The 21,944-nt window shown below is 59.7% G+C and overlaps 7 protein-coding genes across 9 annotated transcripts; 4 read left to right on the top strand and 3 right to left on the bottom strand.

Moving 5' to 3' along the window:
• Positions 1 to 334: 334 nt before the first annotated feature.
• JDV02_006307 (uncharacterized protein) lies at positions 335 to 4,058 on the top strand. 2 transcript variants are annotated; one of them, XM_047987687.1, is made up of 7 exons: positions 335 to 2,003; positions 2,066 to 2,924; positions 2,976 to 3,014; positions 3,072 to 3,129; positions 3,183 to 3,586; positions 3,644 to 3,691; positions 3,755 to 4,058. In XM_047987687.1, exons 1-7 carry the CDS (start codon positions 1,792 to 1,794, stop codon positions 3,977 to 3,979), a joined length of 1,845 nt encoding a protein of 614 aa, XP_047843673.1. In that variant the 5' UTR covers positions 335 to 1,791; the 3' UTR covers positions 3,980 to 4,058. The 2 variants fall into 2 exon arrangements, with proteins under 2 accessions (XP_047843673.1, XP_047843674.1); XM_047987688.1 differs by having other exon boundaries at positions 335 to 2,924.
• A 1,515-nt stretch (positions 4,059 to 5,573) lies between these two features.
• SSA2 (Hsp70 chaperone) lies at positions 5,574 to 8,530 on the top strand. Of its 2 annotated transcripts, XM_047987686.1 has the most exons (2): positions 5,574 to 6,470; positions 6,642 to 8,530. In XM_047987686.1, exons 1-2 carry the CDS (start codon positions 5,724 to 5,726, stop codon positions 7,845 to 7,847), a joined length of 1,953 nt encoding a protein of 650 aa, XP_047843672.1. In that variant the 5' UTR covers positions 5,574 to 5,723; the 3' UTR covers positions 7,848 to 8,530. The 2 variants fall into 2 exon arrangements, with proteins under 2 accessions (XP_047843672.1, XP_047843671.1); XM_047987685.1 differs by having other exon boundaries at positions 5,574 to 8,047.
• JDV02_006305 (uncharacterized protein) lies at positions 8,384 to 9,405 on the bottom strand. Its single transcript, XM_047987684.1, has one exon. It carries the CDS (start codon positions 9,173 to 9,175, stop codon positions 8,465 to 8,467), a length of 711 nt encoding a protein of 236 aa, XP_047843670.1. The 5' UTR covers positions 9,176 to 9,405; the 3' UTR covers positions 8,384 to 8,464.
• A 141-nt stretch (positions 9,406 to 9,546) lies between these two features.
• Positions 9,547 to 12,852, top strand: YME2 (mitochondrial escape protein 2). The gene is made up of 3 exons (XM_047987683.1): positions 9,547 to 9,986; positions 10,049 to 10,312; positions 10,376 to 12,852. Exons 1-3 carry the CDS (start codon positions 9,731 to 9,733, stop codon positions 12,466 to 12,468), a joined length of 2,613 nt encoding a protein of 870 aa, XP_047843669.1. The 5' UTR covers positions 9,547 to 9,730; the 3' UTR covers positions 12,469 to 12,852.
• Positions 12,725 to 15,726, bottom strand: MIF2 (mitotic fidelity of chromosome transmission- protein). The gene is made up of 4 exons (XM_047987682.1): positions 15,465 to 15,726; positions 15,225 to 15,382; positions 13,577 to 15,148; positions 12,725 to 13,434 (listed from the first exon to the last, which is right to left on the bottom strand). Exons 1-4 carry the CDS (start codon positions 15,533 to 15,535, stop codon positions 13,301 to 13,303), a joined length of 1,935 nt encoding a protein of 644 aa, XP_047843668.1. The 5' UTR covers positions 15,536 to 15,726; the 3' UTR covers positions 12,725 to 13,300.
• Positions 15,727 to 16,206: 480 nt separating this feature from the next.
• Positions 16,207 to 18,378, top strand: JDV02_006302 (Ribonuclease H). Its single transcript, XM_047987681.1, has one exon. The coding sequence runs from the start codon at positions 17,028 to 17,030 to the stop codon at positions 18,159 to 18,161; it is 1,134 nt and encodes a 377-aa protein (XP_047843667.1). The 5' UTR covers positions 16,207 to 17,027; the 3' UTR covers positions 18,162 to 18,378.
• On the bottom strand, positions 18,254 to 21,560 carry SEY1 (Dynamin-like GTPase that mediates homotypic ER fusion). Its single transcript, XM_047987680.1, has 4 exons — positions 21,222 to 21,560; positions 20,638 to 21,072; positions 18,813 to 20,557; positions 18,254 to 18,762 (listed from the first exon to the last, which is right to left on the bottom strand). The coding sequence occupies exons 1-4, from the start codon at positions 21,314 to 21,316 to the stop codon at positions 18,461 to 18,463; spliced, it is 2,577 nt and encodes an 858-aa protein (XP_047843666.1). The 5' UTR covers positions 21,317 to 21,560; the 3' UTR covers positions 18,254 to 18,460.
• Positions 21,561 to 21,944: the final 384 nt, after the last annotated feature.

The raw sequence follows: 21,944 nt of genomic DNA, 5'->3' as shown, positions 1-21,944 counted from the left end.
TTTTTTACTTCTTGGGGGCAGGTACGACGCATGCGCAGCAGTCGGAGCTCCTGCCGTGTCGAGATTTTCAGGATGCAACGGAGGGCTGCCTACCTTGCCTGGGCCTGACGGGACGGGGCTGCACTGGATGGATCCGCCGCCCCTCTCAATGGAAACCTGTCACTGTCACGGTCACGCTGTAACGTCAACATGACAGCACCAATCCGTCCACACTGTCGCGTCGCTGCATCTTGCTGACGTCGTGGCTTGCCAGCCAGCCAGCTCATTTGACACGGCCGCACTGCCAGCATGGATCACTGTTGATATAGCCAGCACGGTGCCCAGCTCTTTTTGGGACCCTCTCTGCAGGGTCGCTACCCAGCGGCCTCAACGGGGACCGAAATGTACAATTTATATGCTGCAGCAAAAAGCCCTTTCCCCGCGCCCCGGAGGATGGTAAGTTAGCTGTTGGGCGTCGTCAAATTTCGTCGTGACTCTCCGGCCTTGGTACGACTCTGAATCTGCGAAGCGGCTCTGAAGGGCCAGCTCGAGACCGGCCGACTCTATGCAGCACCGTTGGCTGGTGCGCAGGGCTTCGGACGAAAGGACGCCAACCAAACGTGGAGCAGTCGGCTGGTGGCGGCCTTCCTTTGGAGGCCTAGAATTTCGTCATTACATCCGCACCGCCGAGAGTGACGGGGCTCCAGGCTCTGACTGACTGACTCTTGGTCAGCTGCTTTGGCACGTGACTGGTGGACGACCCGGCTTGGCTCGGGGGGGCGACGGACCCCACCCTCGGCCGTGTTGCTTCACCCTCGGAGCCGCAGCCGCCTGGGCCCCGCAATTCCCGGGTCGGTTGAGGCCAACCGGGATGCTCTGGGCGCGGCAAGAGGGGGCAGGACCGGGCGGCAGGGGCTACTGCAGCCGGGCGTCTTTTTGAACGAAGGGCCGTTCTCATCGCATGGCTCGTGTTCCGCATATCTCTGCGCTGACCGTCCCGTCACACCGAAGGCTGACATTTCTCCAGGTGGAGCCGGTCGCTGCCAGCCCTCAGGCACCGCGTATTCTTCGCGTTCTGGCTCGCTGCGCTGAGTCCCTGTCTTTCAACCGGTTGAGCATGGATCAGCCCCAATGCGCAGCCTCGACGCTAGAGAACCTTTCCATCCACCAGCCTCAACGCCCATGGTAACCCTACGGAGTGATGCTGTCCGAGCAGAGCAAGGCGACATCAGACAAAGACGATGGACGATTGTATCGCGCGTGATTCTCTGTAGTGAGGATAACGGGTAAAAGAGCAGTCAAGCGTGCTTAGTCTACCAAACTCTTGCGTGTCTTCCTGGGGCTGCATCATCGGCGTCGTCAGTCAAGGTCCTCCCAATCAGGATAGTCATGCGAGGCCAACTCGGCAAGCCCCACTATGCCATCCCTCGCCCTGACTGACCGACGGCATTGCGGCATCAAGCCACAGCCCTATGGCCAGAACCCTGGTCCATCATCTGGTTATGGCCCCATCTGGTTGTGGCTCTGCCTTCGAATCGACACATCCCTTTGGGAACTCATTCGAGGTGCAAGATCCCGAAGCATGCCTGGACCCGTAATGCTGGCCGAAGGCCCCCAGATTATACCCCTGACTGTCGTGGCTCATGATGTGGCCGGGGCGGCTACTGTGACAGCACTCCGCCCTGAGGCAGAATGGTTGTGGGACATCTAGACTATATATGTCCATCACACGCGCGACTCTAGTATAGTGAAGCCTCTCGCTTGTCATCGCACCTCTTCAACACGCACCAAGGGTCTCCGGTGCCGCTCACAATGGCAACCTACATATACAAGAAGTTTCTCAGCCCGTCGCGCGATGAATCGTCCCCAAAACCGCCCCCAAGGACGTGTCCCCACCGACAAGAGCCGGAAACCGCAACATGCCCGGACTGCAAGGCAGACAAGTCAAAAGTGAGAAAATACCGATGGAAAATCATCTTTGGCCTGCTATGGCCATACTCTCTGCAAGCGCTTGATGCCACCATGTACGCACACGTACCCCATGCGAGTTCACCTGGCTTGCTTACTCTGACTCGTTGATCTCAAGTATCGCGAGCGCACTGCCATGGATCGCGAGCGACTTCAACGAAATATCCCAGCAGAATTGGATCGTTTCGGCTTTCAACCTCACTTCTGCTGCGTTCATCCCGTTTTGGGCCCTGATGGCCGATGTATTTGGCCGATACGCCGCCATCACCGCGGCCGTACTCATCATGATGGTCGGGAGCGCTCTGTGCACGGGAGCCCCAACCAACGCCTATGCCGTCCTTTTGCTTGGTCGCGCCTTCCAAGGCATTGCCTCCGCCGGGTTGAACGTCGTTGTTCGCACCATTCTCGCCGACAGAGTCACCCTGCGAGAGAACGCCAAGAATTGGGCCATCTTTGCGTTCGTCGGCGGCATCTCCTACGCCATGGGCCCCGTCGTCGGCGGCTACCTGACGAGGGCCGACTGGAGATGGTGTTTTGGGATCAACCTCCCCATCGCCGCCGTTGCCCTGCTGGCCATCTTTTTCGTCCTACGCAAGGAGCTCTTGGGGCCACAGCCGATCCCGGAGCTCGACGAGACGGCTGAGACTGGGCGTCGCGCCAAGTTGGTGGTGCGCCTCAAGACAGTCGACGTGGGTGGACAGGCACTCTTCGTCATTGGCTTTGGCCTCATTATCCTCGGCCTGACATGGGGCGGCGTGACCTATCCCTGGGCTTCGGCTGCCGTGATTGTGTCTCTTGTCGTGGGATGCTTGTTTGTTGGCTTCTTCTTCGCGTGGGAGAGGATGCTTTCTCCAGGACGGGCGTTGTCCAAGAAGATGCCGTGGCAGAGAGCCATGATCCCGTGGGCGATGTTGACGAATCGGGATCTTGGGCTGATCTTCTACACCGAGTGCGCCACCGGCATGGCCATGTTTTCTGTAGGCGGCTACCCTCATGTTCCCAAGAGGACCTCGTGCTGAAAGCCATAGGTGCTCTACTTTTGCAACATCTACTTTATCGCAGTCAAGGTATGGAAAACATCCCGAGATTGCACCTGACATGGCGAATGCTTACTGGCTGTACAGGGGAACAGCTCAGACAAGGCAGGCCTTCAGTTGCTCTATTTTACGCCAGGAATTGGAGGTGAGCAGCGTCGTTCCAGTTGCGAACGCACTCATACTCATGGATCGTGACAGTTGGCATCTACCTGTGCTCCATCCTCTGCAACCGTTGGCCGCGCATGACGTTTCCGCCATTGTTCCTGGGCTCAATCATTGAGATGGTAGGTGTTGGAGTCCTCGCGTGGGCCTTGTATATGGAAAGAACGGCAACGATATTCGGCATGATGGCGCTGGTCGGTTGCGGCATGGGTCTCCGGTTTATGATTGCGCCACTTCATGGCATTGGCATCTTCAAAGCCCACCGTGCGGCGGTCATTGGGCTGATGGCTGTTGCTGTTCCCTTTGGCGGGACCATCGGTCTTACCATCATGTCGACCGTGTTCAACAACACGTCTGGGCTTGACTCGAAGCACAGCGACTTCTCCAGACTGGGAGAGCTGCCCGAAGGAGCCAGGCGGCAGGCAATCTACGACGCAAAGGTGAGCGAGAACTATTCGGACTGCTTCTCCTGCGTGAAGGTGCTAACGGAAGAGAAGATGGGTGTAGTCTGGGCATTTGTTGCTATTGTTCCGTTCATGGTCCTGGTAGGTACCCCGAGCTGCGGGCAACTATGGGATGCCGAAGGGCTAACTTGGCCATTCTACCAGTCTTGGTCCTGCTGCTTCTTTCTCGGAAACGTGGTGCTTGGAAGCAAGTCGGCGGTCGATGACGATGGTGACGGAAGCCAAGATGTCGTCTACGATAAACCCTATCTCTGGAATCTGTTGAGGGGCCGCCGGATGCGAGCGGAGGATTACACGGGAATAAGGCTCGAGAGCCCTGGCGGAAGACAAGGGCTCAAGACGACGCTGAACGAAGCCTCTCCCGCCTGAAAGAGGATGGTACGTCGGCTGCGGGCCTCCCTTTGTGTTAGATACCCCCATTGATAGAGGAGTAACCCCGTTGAGTCTTTCACGCCTCTCGGGCCACATCCGTTTCATGTGCTCATGTGTACTCTGGCGGGAGCGGCGGCTCTATCAACTTTAACATGCGTGATCCATGCCACCAGCCTTCAGCCCATGATGGCATCGGCGATTTCCTGCCGTCCTTTGCCAGCTTCCGGACCTCTCGGGAGCTCTTCGCTGGGATGCCATTTCAGGGCAAACTGAGTTTGACGTTGCGCGGTCGGCGGTTGCACTAGCAGAAGAAGCTTCCACTGTGACCGACAATTGGAATTTAAGACGGGGGAGAATCACCAGATTACGACGGAGCGTTGCATTGAGAGGGCGTCGAGAACATCTCGAGCATCCAGAGCTCGAGCTCGGGGAACTCAACGAGCTTCGAGGAGAGTGCTAGGCTAGACGAGACCGATCCCAAGGACTCAAGGAGGCACCTCACCAGGGTCCATCATTCGCCGTGCCAACGCAGTTTTGGCGCGATCCCAGTTTTTCCCGCATGCAGATGGCGCCCACAATGGCCCCGCCGGTGTAAAAGCTGCGGGTTACGGACGGACGATGATGGCCCACCAAAACGGGTCAAGGAGGCGTTGCCTCGCCACCCACCAGAAGCTCAGGGAAGCGAAAATTCAATTGCGCTGGGCGAGTGGACGGACCAAAAGCCTGCCACCATTGTCAGCTCGGCAGGCCATGCTGCATGTTGCTTCGAGTTTCGCTCGTCTTGGTTGGTTTCGAGTCGAATGCCGGCTGGGCCTTTAGAGCATGGGGCGTGCCCGTTTCGCTTGCGCAGAATTCGGTCGTCTCGTCTCATCGTGCAGCGCCCCTCGCGATCATGGTGGCGGCGGCGAGGGACCTGGAGGGGCAGTGAGGCAGCGAGCTTGGTGGTGTGAGCGAGCGACGCGGACGAGGAGGGGACGGGAAAAGAGGGGCAGGGCAGCCAGCAAGCGACCAACTTGATCGTCGAGCTTCCAGAGGGTACAGGTGGGGCAGGCACCTGGGCAACGGGTATGTGCTACCTGGCAGACCGCCTGATTCCGCGGGTGAGACAAGGTTCCGGCGACTTGGAGAGGTGACGACGGTGCCCCGCGACATGGAATTTTCGGGAGCTCTCGACGGGCAGCCATGACATCAAAAAAAAAAAAAAAAGGACACCCCCACTCTCTGGAGGCACACCAGCAGCTTCGGGGGGCAGCGGCCATGATGATGCAAGGGCGCCGGGCAAAGGCAGTGAGCGAGCGAGTGACGAGCGGCATCGAAAGGACCCTTGCAGCTCCATCGTCACTGCAGAGATTGGTGGATTGATTCATCGGTTAAGCGCTCCAGCTGGACGGGCGCCCGGGTCGCCCGCTGCCTGGCCAGCGGTTCTAGCGGGGTACAGCGGCCGCCAGTGGCTGCCAGAGCCTTCCGGCACCCCCTGCAACCTTCTGGTGGGCTGGCTTGGAACAGTGTAGAAGCACATCGAAGCCCGCCCGCCTTCTTTTATTTAGATGCCTCTCACAACCGCCCAACTCGCCCCGAAACTCTTTTCCCTCATCCTTCCTCTCATACCCGCACACATCGCACCTTCCTTCTTCTACGCAGTTCAATTCATTGATTGAATTGGCTCGCTGTTTCGCCGTCTCTTTGTTTGCAGCATACCCCCCTCCACACATCACAGCCGTATTCACACACAAACGTCATCATGGGTCCCGCCGTCGGTATCGATCTGGGTACCACGTACTCGTGCGTGGGCATCTTCCGCGAGGATCGATGCGATATCATTGCCAACGACCAGGGCAACCGCACCACGCCCTCTTTCGTTGCCTTCACCGACACTGAGCGTCTGATTGGCGATGCCGCCAAGAACCAGGTCGCCATGAACCCTCACAACACCGTCTTCGACGCCAAGCGATTGATTGGCCGCAAGTTCAACGACGCTGAGGTCCAGGCCGACATGAAGCATTTCCCCTTCAAGGTCACCGACAAGGCTGGCAAGCCTGCCATCGAGGTCGAGTTCAAGGGCGAGCAGAAGACCTTCACCCCCGAAGAGATCTCTTCCATGGTCTTGACCAAGATGCGTGAGACTGCCGAGAGCTACCTGGGCACCCAGGTCACCAATGCTGTCGTCACTGTCCCTGCCTACTTCAACGACAGCCAGCGCCAGGCCACCAAGGACGCTGGTCTCATCGCCGGCCTCAACGTCCTGCGTATCATCAACGAGCCCACGGCCGCCGCCATCGCCTACGGCCTGGACAAGAAGGTTGAGGGCGAGCGCAACGTCCTCATTTTCGATCTTGGCGGTGGTACTTTCGATGTGTCCCTCCTGACCATTGAGGAGGGCATTTTCGAGGTCAAGTCCACCGCTGGTGACACTCATCTGGGTGGTGAGGACTTCGACAACCGTCTTGTCAATCATTTTGTCTTGGAGTTCAAGAGGAAATTTAAGAAAGTGAGATCTCCCAGAAACATGGGAAACGCCAGACACGAAGGCAACTCGGGAAATGCTGGCAACGACGGCCATGGTGGCAACGCCGGGCACGACAGCAACTTGAGTACCGCCGGATACGACAGCGACCCGTCCCCACTTTTTCAAAGTACTAAAGCTAACTTTCAAACACAGGATCTGTCTACCAACGCTCGTGCTCTGCGCCGTCTCCGAACTGCCTGCGAGCGTGCCAAGCGCACTCTTTCTTCGTCTGCCCAGACGTCCATTGAGATCGACTCCCTGTTTGAGGGTATCGACTTCTACACCTCCATCACCCGCGCCCGCTTTGAGGAGCTCTGCCAGGACCTCTTCCGCTCCACCATTCAGCCCGTCGACCGCGTCCTCAGCGATGCCAAGATCGACAAGAGCCAGGTCCACGAGATCGTCCTCGTCGGCGGCTCCACGCGTATTCCCCGCATCCAGAAGCTTATTGCCGACTACTTCAACGGCAAGGAGCCCAACAAGTCCATCAACCCCGATGAGGCTGTTGCCTATGGTGCTGCCGTTCAGGCTGCCATTCTGTCTGGCGACACCTCTTCCAAGTCGACCAACGAGATCCTGCTTCTCGACGTCGCGCCTCTGTCTCTTGGTATCGAGACCGCTGGTGGTATGATGACCAAGCTCATTCCCCGCAACACCACCATCCCCACCAAGAAGTCCGAGGTCTTCTCCACCTTCTCCGACAACCAGCCCGGTGTGCTCATCCAGGTCTACGAGGGTGAGCGCCAGCGCACCAAGGACAACAACCTGATGGGCAAGTTCGAGCTTACCGGCATCCCTCCTGCTCCTCGTGGTGTGCCCCAGATTGAGGTCACCTTCGACCTCGACGCCAACGGCATCATGAACGTCTCCGCCGTTGAGAAGGGTACGGGCAAGTCCAACAAGATCGTCATCACCAACGACAAGGGCCGCCTGTCCAAGGAGGAGATCGAGCGCATGCTTGCCGATGCCGAGAAGTACAAGGACGAGGATGAGGCCGAAGGTCGCCGTGTTGCTGCCAAGAACGGTCTCGAGTCGTATGCGTACTCTCTGCGCAACACTCTGTCCGACCCCAAGGTCGACGAGAAGATTGAGGCCGCCGACAAGGAGACCCTCAAGACCGAGATTGACAAGGTTGTCGCTTGGCTCGACGACAGCCAGCAGGCCACTCGTGAGGAGTATGAGGAGCATCAGAAGGAGCTTGAGGCCGTTGCCAACCCCATCATGATGAAGTTCTACGGCTCCGAGGGCGGTCCTCCCGGTGGCATGCCCGGTGGCGCTCCCGGCGGCTTCCCCGGTGCTGGTGGCCCCCCTGGCGGCGCTGGCGGCGACGACGGTCCCACTGTCGAGGAGGTCGACTAAATATCTTGATACCCCTTCCAAATTGGTAATGCGTTTACGATGCGGAGGTTCACGGGGTTCAGGGATTACGAGCTGATTAGATTTTGCGCTTGCGTTGCACTTTCAATGGTTATGACAGGGAACGGAAAACAGGGTGGTCACCCCTGCATTTGTACTTTAATGAGCAAAGGAATTAAAATTTCAACGGCATAGACTACACAAAGCCCTCTATTGCTGTGGCAGTAGTTGTGATCCAGATCTCCTGATATGAAATTCGCGAGGGAAATAATCCCAGTGACTGCTGACATTTACCCACGTTGGTTATACGTGTGTTTGCCTGGCTGGCGCAACCGGTGAGCAGGAGGTTATCTGTTACGTGGTCGTGGAAATTTGTATGATGGCTTCGAGTCCAGAAGCCAGTGATCAAGCGGAGTATACACCGGTGAGTTGTGCAATTAGGCACAAGAACGAACAAGGTCCTCTTCTTGTCGTCCGGCTCGTTACACACCCAGGACAATCAGGAATAAATAACATCAACAGGCGTTTGTCAGATCGTATGGAGCAGAGAAAACGCGCCTGATTTGCGTGATGGTTTATGTATATGGTATATAATGGTATGATGTGGTTTTTCTCGGCCGTCATGAAGCCTTGTCGTGCCCAAGTTCTGTTCGGGCCGCCCTCCTCCTGGCTTCCTCGGCAGTCCGCCACTCGTCATCGCCGATCGTCGGGGGGTCAACCCTCTCAGTGAAGGCGGTGCCCAGCGGCACCTTTTCTTTCCGGCTCTCCCAGATATCCTCTGAGCTGGGCTTCCCGGAGCCGTACTTGCGCCATTCCTTCTCGCGGTAGTGGGCGCGGATCATCTTCTCCTTGAGCTCGCCAGTGTACGACTTGGTGCGCATGCAGAACCAGAAGTCGTCCCACTGATCAGAGCAGGAGCGCATCTCGCCATAGCGGTACACGGCGTTGAACTGGCCGCCCAGGGAGTTGCAGGACCAGGCGAGGTCGAAGGCTTGGCGGCAGGACATGTCGGTGGGGAGGAGGGCTTCCGCGAGCGGGTCGCCGATGGGGGCCTCGGGCGGCGCCTGCGAGGACTTGGGGGACGCTTTTAGGGTGAGCCATGAGGCTAACGTGGACTTTTTCTGGTCGTTGGCGGGTTCGGAAGGGTTTGAGTCGGAGGGTGATGATGACTCGTCGTTCTTGAAGAGGTCGTAGAACTTTTGGATCTCGGGGTCGACGGGTTCGTTGGGGGCGGCCGTCTGGGCGGTTGTGGGGGGGTTTGGTTCGGCGCGTGCGTCTTGTGGTGACTCGGTTGGCTTGGGCGCCGAGGGTGATGCCCAGAGCCAGCCCATTGTGCGTTGACGACAGCGAGCGTCGTGGACGAGGAGACGCGGTAGGAGGATGGTGGTCTAGGATGGCTGAAGTCTAGTTCCACTTGCGCTCGACTCGACGGGCGCAATTTGGGTAGATTTCGGTCGCTTAGTTCTGGGAGACTGTCTGAAAATACGGAAAATAGAATCCCAGATAACGTGCTGGCTTTGTTATTCCGATGTTCTTGCTTTTCAGCGACATACCATCAAACTGTCGTCGCGGTCTTGGGCATCAAAAGCCCAGAGTCTGGACCGCGACCAGCATTCGACGGGCCGGATAAAGGAGTTGCCGGGCCCGACCAGCTATGGAGCCACCCCGCGGGTGGGCAATGCTATGACCTCATTGGCAGTGGAGCGAGCTTTGGAGCTCTGCCAGAGTGTGCGTACGGGGCAGGAAGGAGCGAGCTCCCAACCGTCACCATGATGTGTGAATGAAGGTGGACGTGATCGGGACGACTTCTTCCCACCACTCCTTCACCTCTCACTTTCCTTCTGCTACCTATCGTTGTCCGCACGCCGTGCGACGGTGGCAGGGATATGATACCAACAGGGGGCCTTGCGTCGCTGGCGCTCCGGCGAGGCGCAACTCCGCCCAGCGCAGTGTTCCGACGTCTGGGCATCCTCGCGACCACGACCAGCCCCCGGCTCCGTGTGCACCATGGCTTCAAGGTCGGCGGCACCGCGGGTCGCGCGTGGGAGAGCACCACGACGAAGACCGCTGAGACAACGACAGAGGAAAAAGAGACGGGCCACTTCTCGGTGAAACATAATGAGTCGCTTCTCTTCTTCGACAGTGAGTCTCTCCTCATGCTGGCCCTCGGGCACCCAAGATTCGCTAACGTGACACGCGTACAGACCTCTTCCCAATCAAGCTGAGCTCCTTGGCCAGGTTGCCCGCTTTTTTTAGGATGCCCGCTGAGCCTGACCGCGACCTAGCAGGCCTTCTCCGGCGGTTTGAGAACTCGTCCCTGGGCATCATGGACCCCATCCGGCTCGTCAAGTCGGCCATACCCGCCGACATGTCACTCAAAGTCACGGAAATCATGCCCAGGCTCAAGGACGGCGGTGCATTCGTCAAGGTGCAGTACGATCCCAGCATCAGCCCGTCCGAGATTGAAGGTATGTATCTCTTTCATCATTAGTAACGCGCTGTGCTCATGGCATGCTAATCGTTGCCCGCAGGTACTCTCTTGCGGAAACTCACTGAGCGCCCGCTTAAACCGTGGTTCAGCCCCTTTCGTGGAATTCAGGCTCGTCTAGTGAGGGGCACTCCGTGGCTCGAAGACCTCTATAGGTTTCCGTCATCACTGGTCAGAGTCGAATTTGTTCCCCAGGAACCGGGCCAAACCCCGGCAGAGCTCTCTGAAGAAATCCTGTATAGCCTCTTCCGTCGGTACGGCAAGATTGCCGACATTTTCCCTCAGGCCTGGGACTCCAAGGAGACGCCGAGGCATGCGATCATTGGCTTCCCAAGGATAAGAGACGCCATCATGGCGCGCAACTGTCTCCACGGCTTCGTCGTGACGGACGGCATGGGAGGAGGCAAAGATGGCACGGTCCTGCGCCTCTCGTACGTGAAACGCGTCAAAGCGCACAGCATCTGGAATTGGCTCACCAATCATCCACGAATCGTCATCCCCATCGTCGCGGCCCTCATTGCGGGCATCTCAGTCATGGTCTTTGACCCCATCCGCAAGTTTTTCGTCAAGCTTCATGTTCAACAATCCCTCCGCTTCACCGAATCCCGCCTCTACAAGTGGTTCAAGTCTCAAACAGGGAGTTTCAGCTTCGGCGGCAAGAACAAGGAACGCATGGAAGGGTTGAGTACCGTTTGGAACCATCGACGTGATGTCATTGAGCAGCTGCAAGGATGGCTCGATGGAAGCTCAGATACCTTCATCGTCGTCACTGGCCCAAGGGGCTCCGGCAAGGTGGAGATGGTCATGGACCAAGCGCTTCCTGGACGCAAGAACGTGCTCATGATTGATTGCCGGCCTATTGTGGATGCCAGCGGCGAGGCCGGGACGCTGAGGCGATTAGCCAGTGCCGTGGGATATCGACCGATCTTCTCGTGGGCCAACAGCTTGAGCAGCATGGTGGATCTTGCTGTGCAAAGCACAACGGGCGTCAAGGCAGGATTCTCCGAGACGCTGGAATCACAGGTCAACAGCATCCTTCATACGACTGCAACGGCACTCAAGGAGGTGGCGCTCTCTGGGCGGTCGAAGAAGGACAAGGATGCCGCGCTCTCCGAAGACGCGTTCCTTGAGGCTCATCCGGAGCGACGACCTGTCATCGTCATCGACAATTTTCTACATAAGAACGATGACAAATCTTTTGTGTACGACAAGATTGCGGAGTGGGCAGCCACGATTGTGCAAAACAACGTCGCGCACGTTGTGTTCCTGACTAGCGACTCGGCGTACTCGAAGCCACTGTCCAAGGCCATGCCGGACAGGGTCTTCCGCACGATCTCTCTTGGCGACCTCGATCACAGCGTGGCCAAGAACTTTGTTCTTAGCCGCCTGGAAGAGGAACAGCGACTGGAGGGCGAAGCCAGCGAGACCAAGGAAGGCCAACAAAAGACGCTCCGGGCCCAACACAACCTTAATGGACTGGACGAGTGCATCGAGACACTTGGGGGTCGCCTGACAGATCTCGAGTTCCTCTCGCGACGCATCAAGGCCGGACAGAGCCCGCGACAAGCCATGGATGAAATTGTGGGCGAAAGTGCCACGGACATTGTCAAAATGTACCTCCTGCCCAAGGCGGGCGAAGAGAAGAAGTACTCCATGCAGCAGGCTTGGCATGTCGTCAAGGCTCTCGCCGAAGCCCCATCGTTGAGATACAACCAGGTTCTCATGTCACCGGCCTTTGCATCTTCCACGACCCCTTCGGCCGCCGATGGCGAGGCCGCGCTCGAGGCCCTAGCCAGCTCGGAGCTCATCTCGCTGAAGTCTCACCAAGGCCGGCCCCAGCTCGTCCGCGCGGGCAAGCCCCTCCACCAAGCCGCATTTGCCGTGCTTGTGCGCGACCGCGTGCTCAAGGCCAAGATGGACCTTGCCGCCTTGACGGAGCTGTCCAAGGTGGAGGCAAAGAGCATAAGCTCGGTCGAGCAGGAGCTCACATTGCTGGGAGCGCTTCCGCGTCAGACCAACGAGACGGCGGGCCGGGTCACGTACCTGCTCGGCAAGCTCGACGCGTCGCAGAGGAAGATTGCGGAGCTGGATCGGGAGATGGCGGCTCTGAAGAAGGTGCTCAACGAGGAGTTTTAGCCTCGACCTTTGACGTGTTGCTGCTGATTGGGAGGCTGAGGTTTGTCTGCCTCTGCGAATCGCAATTGTATACTACGTAATGTATAGCGGGCTGGTGAGAGACGGCGTTTGCACCTGTTGTTCTGGGTGATACAGGTCGGACGGTTGGGTGTTAGATACGAGGGTGTTGGTTTTACTGCTCCGTAGCGAGGCACGCTACTCACCCGAAGACATAATGATGATTACACACATACACACACACAAGGAGAGAAGAATTCTCAAATCTGCCCGCCGCACGGGGATGAGGCGAATGAGCGCCTTGGTGAATTGTCTGACTGGATATATAGCACGCAGAGAATGACATAGCAGCATGGACGATACCAAGACGAAGCAAACTGGGCTGGACAGTAGTACAATCATCTCGTGGACGCGTCAACAAAAAAACAAGGGGATGAGGAGGGCAAAAGTAGAGAGCCCGTTCGCCGCCCCCCGCCCACACAACGACAAAAACAGGGTGCGACACCCCGCGCGCACCCAAACCCCGCCATTCCCCCTACCAATTCCCCCTCGCGCTGGCCTCCAAAACTCCGGATGGTTCGAACAAAAAGATGAATAAAGATGAGAAGACGCAAACAGAGGCTCGTTCTGGATGTCAAAAGGCGTGGTGGTGTTGCGGGCGTGGTGGTGGGCGCCAGTGGGAGAGGTGGAGAGAGAGAGAGGGAGAGAGGGGGGCAGATGAGAGAGCATAATATGTACTGGGCCATCGGGGTTAAAAGCCCCCCCTCTCTCTTAGGCGGCGGATCGCAGGTGACAAACACAATGGTGGCGGCGGCGGCATCGGATTTCCTCTCTCTCAGTAGCCCAGGGCGCCCGTCGTGTCGTTGTGCAGCTGCGAGGCGTCTGGGTCGGGGGCGCGGACCTCGCAAGCCTGGGCGAAGAAGATGCGGCTGGGGTTGTCGTAGTCGTTTGTGATGCTGTAGTAGTTTCCTGCAGTCTCGGTGGTCAGCCAGGGCACAGCTCTCTTGCGATGAACAATTGCCCCTCCCCCCTGAACAGGAAGGGGGTTGAGGTGCGGAAAGGGGGAACGGAAAATCGTGGGAAGAACAAAGGGGCAGAGTCCAGAACTCACCTCTGGGGACGAACCAGGTGCCGCCGGCCGAGATGCGAAACTGGGCCTCGTTGATGGTGACGAGGACCTTGCCGTAGTGGACGAAAAAGACCATGTGCATCTTGCGCGAGTTCTTGGGCCGCTTCTCGGCCCCGGGGGGTAGATCGACGACGCCAGCGCCCATAAAGGGCATGGTGAGCGTCTTTGCGAAGCGGAAGGTGGCGTCCTTGATGTCCGAGGTCTGGATGGCGTCGGCCGAGATGGCGATGCGGTCGTCCATGACCTGGACGGGCTCGTCGTCGGCAGGCGGGTGCTCCTCGTGCTCGGGCTCCCACAGGACGATCTCGCCCGTCACGGTGCCCGGATTGAGCTCCCACTCCTCAAGTTCCTCGTCCTCGACCACGGCCAGGCTGTTCTTGCCCTTGGCATTAGCGCGGGCCTTGCTGCGCGGCGCGCGGCGTGAGGGCGGCGCTTCGTGTGGGACGCGGACGATTTCCTTGATGGTTGGCACAACGAATTCATCGCGGTGGAAGGCGTCGTTTTGCTCTTCCTCTTCGCAGATCACCTGCTCGCCGCGCCAGTATTCGACGGGCCGGTACGAGTGGCGGCCGGACCGTGTCTGGCTCACGGCGTCGGGGTCGCGGCGCACCGAGACGAGGCCGCGCGACTTGGGCATAGGGGGCCCGCGCTGCAAGGCCATGAAGGAAGCTTCCCCTGCGTCCTCTCCGATCGGTTCCAGCGCCCTGGCCTTCTTGGACGGCCGGCCCTTTGCCTTTGGCTTCTCCGCCGGTTGCGTAACTTCCTTGGGGTTGGGGTTGGGGTTGGAATTGGTCGTCTTGGCCCCTTTGGCCTTGCTGGCCGGTTCTCGTTGCGGCTTCGTCGGTGCGGGCGCTGCCTTGGAAGCGGACGGAGCCTTTGTCCGCGGGCGTTTGGCCTGCCGCGGTGGCTCATCGTCGTCGTCGTCTTCTTCCTCCTGTCGCGTGCCGCCCACGTCGTCGCCGCCGGTCGAGCCCCTGAGCGACCTCCTTTTCTTAGTTGGTGGCGGCTGTTGAGCATTCGGCTTCGGGCGACTAGAGCCTGGCGGTCTTCCCCTGGGTCTCCTCACCGGGGGCTCGTCGTCATCGTCCGCCTCGGGTAGTTGGTGCGCGGATTCGTTGACTTGCGTGTCACCAAGCTCGCTGTTGTCATCGTCGCCGCCCATAGCGTCGACCATTTGCAGCGACTGCTCCACCATGTCGTCGACGGCCAGGTCGGTGTGGCCTCCGATGATCGATTCGTCGTCGTTGTCTTCGTCATCGTCATCGCTAGAGGAGGGCAGCCGCCTCTTGCTGGCCACGCCGTTGACCTTTGGCCTGGCACCGCCGAGCTTGGACGACTTATCGGGCTTACCGGTAAAGTCGAGCCGGCGGGTCACGGTGGTGTCGCGGTCGCCGCCAAGGGAGCGGCGGGTGGGAGAAGAAAGACGCTGCTCCATATGCGGGTTCCTACGCGCAGGGGACTTCAGGTTCGTCTTGAGGGGCGATTTGCTCTTGGGAAGGGGGAGCTTGGTGTTGCGCTGGTTCCGTAGCAGGGTTCGCGGGCCGGGGCCACCACCTGTCGGACGAACACGGAGCGGTCAGTAGCGCGCCGTGAGGATTCCCAAGGGAAAGGCGGAAATTGTTTCGCTCACTGGATGCTAGTTCCATGTCCTCGCTGCCAGAATCATCTTGGTCGTCATCGTCATGGTGTGCGCCGTTCGTTTTGCGCGGCGACGAAAAGATGGCTTCCAGAGGCTGCATGCCGTGCTCGTCGCGCGCTCCATCGTCGGGGAGAAAGACGCCCGTTTTCCTGAAGCGCCGGTAGGTTAGTATGAAGAAAGACGTGGAAGCAGCGGCGAGGCTGACGAGGGGGGGGGGCGACAGAAACATACCGGCCTTGTTTTCCAAACTCGTGGATGGCCTGTTGTTGAACGGCGTCACCGCGCCTCGCGCGCGGAGCCATGGTGGCGGCAGTCAATGGTTGCGCGCAGTCCCGCGCGTGGGATCGAGGCGGGGAGGGGAGTGTATCCTGCGATTATGCACTTGCTGCTGCGCGTTGCAGGAGGTTGCGTCGAAGGGGTACGGTGTGGTGTGTGCGCGGCGGCGTCGGGGCGAGGCGTCACGAGCTGGGTCGGGAAGGAAGTTTGGTGGTGGTGAGGAAAGTTTGGGGTCACAACGACGCGCTTGTTGACGTGTTGAAGATTGACCGGCAGCCAGCGGGCGCCAGGCAGCCCCTCAGTGGTGGTTGGCACAGCACAGGGCACGAGTGTAGGTACCTACTGTAGGTACCTCAGGGCAGTTTGGGGGTTGGGGTTGAGCGCCGCAGCGGGCAGCAGTCGTTCCAGTGCCTCCAGGTGCCCGCTGGCGCGCGGGTACGGGAGGCCCGCATAGGTCGGGGCGGCTGGTGCTGGTGGTGCTGCATGCCGCCGGGTGCCCACTGCGATGAGCTGCGTAGGTAAGGTACTGTACCGTATCATTGGATGGCCCATCTACGAGGATACCTAGCCCTCACATCAGTAAATCAACCCTTGTAGTCGTTCGCATGGATGCCACATTCCCAAAGGAAGAGAAAAGTTTGCAAGAAAGAAGGCGACGCAGCCTCTCCATTCATGGTTCTTTCGACCCCGCCGTTCAATGCGCAACTGCACGTAGCACCAAGACCGAGAGCACAAGCCCAGGGGAACCGGACCGCCTCCATCATGCGCGTCCCGCCTGCCGTCTCACAGCGGAAACCCACCCATTAACCATTACTACCTGCATGCGCCTGAGAAACACTCTACCATGTGCATTTCGATATCGCTGCTGTCCGACATGTCGCGTCAACAGCAGCCATGTATGCAAGTAATTGCCTGTCTGTCTGCCTGCCTCTCTTGGACTCAGGAACATCACGCACTCTACACACAAAAAAAAGCAAACACGCTAACAGTCGTGGATGGATGGATGGATTGGATTGACCCTCGCTAGACCTAATTCGCGTCTCGGACGCGTCGCGGGGCGACCGCTCTGCCCATCAACCACCACCACCACCACCACCAAAGCTAATAACCCTGATGTTTGTTACTTAATATAAGCCCCAATTAACCACGGCGGACAGACCGAGTCAGTGTGTGTGTGTGTGTGTGTGTCGCTCCAACTGCGACAATCCACTTCTCGCACAACCTCCTCTCCCTCCTCTCAACGCCTCTCGACATCATCTTCTTATCCTGTCCTGGGCCAATCTCCGCTCCTCCCTCACCGCCTCGCACTCCCTCTCTTGCTTCCCTGTCCGACCCTACCCTCGACTCGACTCGACTCGACTCGGGTCGCTGGAGCACTCGCGCACCATATTGACGACTAGCGCCATCTTCTCTCCCTCCCGTCGTCGCGCGCTCATCCTCTGCGTGTTGCGCCGCGCCGCGCCGCGCGCATCGGCTCACTCGCCCGGGACACCACCACCCCGACGACAACGACACACCATGGATGAGCCCATGCTCGTCGACGTCGTCGACGACGACGCCGCCGCCGCCGCCAGCGCCGCCTCGCCTCCGTCCCCCTCCTCGTCGACCTATGTGCCGCCGTCGGTCCACCGCAAGCCTCTCCTCTCGGGTGCCTCCTTTACGCACTTTTCGCCCATCCCGCCCTCCCTCCTGCCACCGGCCTCCTCCTCCTCCATGTCCGACAACGTCAACCGCGATAAAGACGACGACGACGACAGCGACAGCAACAGTAGAAGCACCACCACCGGCCCGCCCTGCGCCCTCGGCGTCGACGAGGCCGGCCGCGGCCCCGTCCTCGGCCCCATGGTCTACGGCGTCTTCTTCCTCCCCCTCGCCCTCTCCGACCCGCTCCTGCGCTCCCCCGCCCACCGCTTCGACGACTCCAAGGTCCTCACCCCGGCCTTCCGCTCCGACCTGATGCGCGCCCTCTGCACGCCCGGCACCGACCTGCACGCCTCGTGCGGCTGGGCCACGGCCTCGCTCTCCGCCCGCGACATCGCCGCCGGCATGCTCCGCCCCGCCGCCCCCTACAACCTCAACGCCCAGGCCATGGACGCCACCGTCGACCTCATCAAGGGCGTCTACGCCCGCGGCGTCAACGTCCAGCACATCTACGTCGACACCGTCGGCCAGCCCGCCGCCTACCAGGCCAAGCTCCAGCGCGTCTTCCCCACCGCCCGCATCACCGTCGCCAAAAAGGCCGACAGCCTGTACCCCTGCGTCAGCGCCGCCTCCGTCTGCGCAAAGGTCACCCGCGACGCTGCCCTCGAGGAGCTCTACAGGGCCAGAGGTGGCGACGGAAACGGCGAAGACGGCGCCGCCTCCATGGCCTGGGGCTCCGGGTACCCCTCGGACGCGCGCTGCGTCGGCTGGATGAAGAACAACATGCACCCGCTCTTCGGATGGGGTCCCGAGTGCCGCTTCAGTTGGGGCACCGCAAAGGACATGCTCGAGGCCAAGGGCAACAACGGCATCCGCGTCGAGTGGCCCCTCGACGACGACGACGGCGAGACGAGTCGCCTGACCGACTTCTTCACTGCAGGCCCCGCAGACAAGGAGATCAATGAGCTGGGCGCGTGGTATGGCGCGCCGGCGGGCCTCGAGGCATTCTAGGCACCTGCGCCGCCCCCCTTTTCCTTGCCATCGAATTCCAAGGTTTCACGGCGTTGCGGTCATATTATGCACTTGGTATACAGGGATCATACTGAAAACAAGCAGGAGTCAAGGATTGGTTGGATATCAAATGTACTTATAGACTAGAACCGCCTAAACCCGGCACAGCTTTTTCTACACGTAGGCAGAGGGGGGATCAAACCCCGTTTAAGCCGTCTTAGACATCATCATATCAACCCGTCGTCCCGACGTCACCCGCGCGTCCTCTTCCTACAGGCGGCGGAATCGCTCGTAGTGCATCAAATCTCGTCATCGTGCTCCTCGGCCCGTCTCGTCGTTGTCCTCTTGCCGCTGCTGTCCAAGTCGTCCATGCCAATGTCCTCGCGCGTGCCGTTGCTGTTGGCCGGCACAGCCAGAGCCTGCCTCGCCGTCTCCGAGTTGGCGATGAAGTCGCGCAGCTGCTGCTTGGCAATGTCGACGCCCTGGTTCAGGGCCGCGTTGCTCATTTGCATCATCGGGCCCAGGAGGTTGAGCGTGTAAGCCACATACGTTCCTCCTGCAATCATGATGATGAGGATAAAGAGGAAGGGGTTGCGCAAGACTGTTCTCCCTTGTTAGCACGATCGGCAACCCTGGGAACGAGGGACGTACCCATAAAGATCTCGTTCCAGCCCAGCGCCAGGAGAAGGCCGTAAAAGTACCACGGCACCTGCGCGACGCCGCCAATGGCACTACGCTTGGCCTCGACGTACACCCCGTCGGCCGTCTTCTTGAAGCGCACAACCAGGTCCTGCCGCTTGCTCTCACTCAGCACCGTCATCTCCTCTTCGAGGCTCTTGCCTTCTTCCTCGTCCACACCGCCGATGGGCGCCAGATCCTCCTCGTCCCCGACCTCGACGCCGCCGGGCTGGGGTCCAACAAAGCCCGGCAGGTTCGGCGGGCCGTATGTCTTTGACAGTCGGAACCTCGAGAGCAGCGGGATGAGAGTGAGTGTTGACTCGCGCGCCTTGGTGTAGATGCCCTCAATGTCGTCCGACGGGCGCCATATCCGTGGCACGCCAGCCTCGTCGTAGCGGAACTTATCCTCGAAATTTTCCCGAAGCTTGAGGAGGATGTTGCCCTCCATCACCTCCTCTTCAATCTTTTCCCGCAGGCCGACCCAGCTCTTGCGGCGCAGGCGCCACATGCCCACCTCGGCTTCGTCGTCGCTAGCGTCGAAGCTCTTGGCTCGCTCTGCGAACCGCCCCTCAGCCTCCCCGACGATGCCAGTGAAGACGCTCCAGATGCGGTCCCAGAGGTCCTTCTCCGTCGGCTGCTCGCCTTCTTCCGGCGCGCCGGACCCAGCTCGGCCGGACCCGAGCTTGTTGAACTCGAGCCCAATGGCCTCTCCCAACCTCGACTTGACCCACCGCTCGACCCGCGTGGCCAGCCGCCGCATCTCTTCCTTGCGCAGCTTTGCGCTGACCTCGTCGAGCTCGGCCTCGAAGAGCTGGTACTGCGACCTAAAGTTGGTCCACGGCACGCCCTCCATGGCGAGGCCCATGGCTTCCGTCTTGAAGATGTCGAGCGTCTTCTTCTTCTCGTTTGCCACAATCTCGGCGAACTCGTAGCCTCCCCCCGCCTTCTGCCCGGCCTTGACCTTGTGGGTGACGGCCTCGCTGAAAGCCGCGACGCCCGCCTTGTGCGCCGCCGCCAGCTGGCCCAGATACAACGTCTTGAGTCTCGTATCGATCTTGGCCTCGAGCTCTTGCCTTTTTCGCGTATATGTGCCCTTGTGATAGCGGCTTGCCTGGGTCTCAAACGCCTTGATGCACTTCTGGCGAGCCACGCTGCCGGTCGTGCCGAGGTCGCCCAATACTAGGATCTTGCCGAGCTTGACGGCCTCGTTCTGCTGCTCTTCGAGAGGTGCGACGGTCGTGTCGAATCCGACAAGGACCTCGCGCGCAATCTCGTCGCATCGGAACTGCGCGAGAAGCTCCTGCTGAGTCGGCAGGTCGAGATCCTTGTTGTTGACGATCTGGTCCCAAATGCCCTCGGCATATACGGAGAAGCCGTCGGCAGGAATTCGGCGGTGGTATTCGGGCAGAAAAACGCCCCCCTCGAGCTCGTGGTCACCATGGCCGTCGGGCTTGCCGGACCGGTGGCCCGCGGTGAACCTCGTGCCTAGCTTCTGGACCTCGGCCTTGAACCGGTCCTCCTGCAGTACCTTGTGCGGGAGAGCAGCAAAGGCGAAGTCAAAGTAGTCTTCTATCGTGGACTTTTCGAGCCCCTGAGGCTTTGAAATCGTGGACCAGATCTTGGTCAAGTCTTGGATGAGGGTGGTTCGAAGGTTCGACAGGGGGGTGTTGCCGATGTGGTCGCGGATGACGAAGAAGAGGAGGGACCGGGGCGTGGATCTAAGGGCCTGTCTGTCAGTCGAGACGGTGCGTGCCCTAATAAGGGGCTGCCGCTGCGGGGTGTTGGGGGAGAGACGCACTGCTTGTCCTTGAGGAAGAGCTGCAGGTTGACCTCGAAGACGGTCTTGAGCAGGCCCATGTTTGCGCCCTGGTACAGGCCGACCTGGTGCTCCCAAATGTTGACGATGAGGACCTCGCTGGTGGCGAGGGCGAAGAGGGCGCTCTTCCTCTCAAAGTCCTGGTCCTCGCCGCGCTCGCGGCCGTCGGTGCCCTCGACGTCCATGACGAGGATGTTGTCGGCCATGTGACTGTCGGTGCGGCGGTTCTTGGACATCCAGATGCCCTTTGTGGTCTGGCGGCGCTCCGTCTCGGACATGACGGAGAAGTGAGTGGCGAAGAGGTGGTTGAGCAGGGTGGACTTGCCCGTCGACTGGGAGCCGAAGACGGATATGAGGTGGTAGTTGAAGCCGGCCTCGGCGACGTGGCTGAGGCGGAGATAGTCGTTGAGGTTGTCACTGCAAGCACGCAAGCAAGCAAGCAAGCGCATGTTAGCCTGGGCTCTTTGTTGCTCCGTCCTCGTCGTCATCCTCAACCTCGTCCTCTACTCCTGACGACGGTCGCGAGGGTGACACGAGGGGGGAATGGGGGAATGAAGCGCGCGCACTTGAACTCCTTGTCCTCGTCAATGACCTGGACGCCATGCTCGTAGCTGGATGCGCCCCCGGGCTTGTCGCCGACGGCAGAGAAGTGGCCGTTCATGATGGCGTGTAGGGGCGGACACGCATGGGATGGGCGCGGGTGGTGGACGGCCGACGATGGGTCCTGCGACGAGGAAGGGGGGAGGATCAGGAGGGAACTGAAGATGAAAACCTATGACGCTGTGCAGCTGCTGTGGACAGGCTGGGGGGCAGAGCACGACGAAGGGAAAATGAAAGGGGTGATGGTTGTGGTCGACGGGCCGAGGAATGCAGGGATGCAGTAATATTGAGCGAGCATTATTAGCATTAGCGGATGCAGGTGGCAGATTGTAGGTCTCCAGCCTCCATGCCACCATGCATCAAAGGCCTGAAAGCGGCAGCCCCATCCACTACCTATGCTGGGTTGCTGCTATGAAGGTACGTAGCTGAAAGGCCCGGACAGGTCGGCTTGGTAGGTACCTTACCCACAGCGTCAATCAAGCTCTCGCTGGGCGGGCAGGCGAGCAAGCCCTGGGCGGGCAACTTGGGCCACCGACTGGTGCCGATGCCGCTGTAAGTTGAGACCACCTCTCGCTCCAACGAGCCGAGAATTGAACATGGGACGATGGCGACCTTGTGATCTGGCCGCGGGGCCGCCACCACCACTAATAACATACTTTGTTCGTACCACCAAAATATGCAAGCAAGGG

This window comes from Purpureocillium takamizusanense, chromosome 5 (genome assembly GCF_022605165.1).
Source record: "Purpureocillium takamizusanense chromosome 5, complete sequence".
In the NCBI taxonomy this organism is placed as follows: Eukaryota; Fungi; Ascomycota; class Sordariomycetes; order Hypocreales; family Ophiocordycipitaceae; genus Purpureocillium; species Purpureocillium takamizusanense.
This window is presented reverse-complemented; position numbering and strand designations above follow the sequence as displayed.

Excerpts from the sequence above, each read along its gene's own strand:
- JDV02_006307 (XM_047987687.1), top strand. The coding sequence starts at position 1,792 with ATGGCAACCTACATATACAAGAAGTTTCTCAGCCCGTCGCGCGATGAA. Across the intron at positions 3,130-3,182 it reads TTTTACGCCAGGAATTGGAG|TTGGCATCTACCTGTGCTCC; the intron begins GTGAGCAGCGTC and ends GGATCGTGACAG. Across the intron at positions 3,692-3,754 it reads TTGTTCCGTTCATGGTCCTG|TCTTGGTCCTGCTGCTTCTT; the intron begins GTAGGTACCCCG and ends CCATTCTACCAG.
- SSA2 (XM_047987685.1), top strand. The coding sequence starts at position 5,724 with ATGGGTCCCGCCGTCGGTATCGATCTGGGTACCACGTACTCGTGCGTG.
- JDV02_006305 (XM_047987684.1), bottom strand. The coding sequence starts at position 9,175 with ATGGGCTGGCTCTGGGCATCACCCTCGGCGCCCAAGCCAACCGAGTCA.
- YME2 (XM_047987683.1), top strand. The coding sequence starts at position 9,731 with ATGATACCAACAGGGGGCCTTGCGTCGCTGGCGCTCCGGCGAGGCGCA. Across the intron at positions 9,987-10,048 it reads GTCGCTTCTCTTCTTCGACA|ACCTCTTCCCAATCAAGCTG; the intron begins GTGAGTCTCTCC and ends ACACGCGTACAG. Across the intron at positions 10,313-10,375 it reads CAGCCCGTCCGAGATTGAAG|GTACTCTCTTGCGGAAACTC; the intron begins GTATGTATCTCT and ends CGTTGCCCGCAG.
- MIF2 (XM_047987682.1), bottom strand. The coding sequence starts at position 15,535 with ATGGCTCCGCGCGCGAGGCGCGGTGACGCCGTTCAACAACAGGCCATC. Across the intron at positions 15,383-15,464 it reads GAGTTTGGAAAACAAGGCCG|GAAAACGGGCGTCTTTCTCC; the intron begins GTATGTTTCTGT and ends CCGGCGCTTCAG. Across the intron at positions 13,435-13,576 it reads CACCTGGTTCGTCCCCAGAG|GAAACTACTACAGCATCACA; the intron begins GTGAGTTCTGGA and ends CCGAGACTGCAG.
- JDV02_006302 (XM_047987681.1), top strand. The coding sequence starts at position 17,028 with ATGGATGAGCCCATGCTCGTCGACGTCGTCGACGACGACGCCGCCGCC.
- SEY1 (XM_047987680.1), bottom strand. The coding sequence starts at position 21,316 with ATGAACGGCCACTTCTCTGCCGTCGGCGACAAGCCCGGGGGCGCATCC. Across the intron at positions 21,073-21,221 it reads GACGAGGACAAGGAGTTCAA|TGACAACCTCAACGACTATC; the intron begins GTGCGCGCGCTT and ends GCGTGCTTGCAG. Across the intron at positions 20,558-20,637 it reads CTCTTCCTCAAGGACAAGCA|ATCCACGCCCCGGTCCCTCC; the intron begins GTGCGTCTCTCC and ends ACAGGCCCTTAG.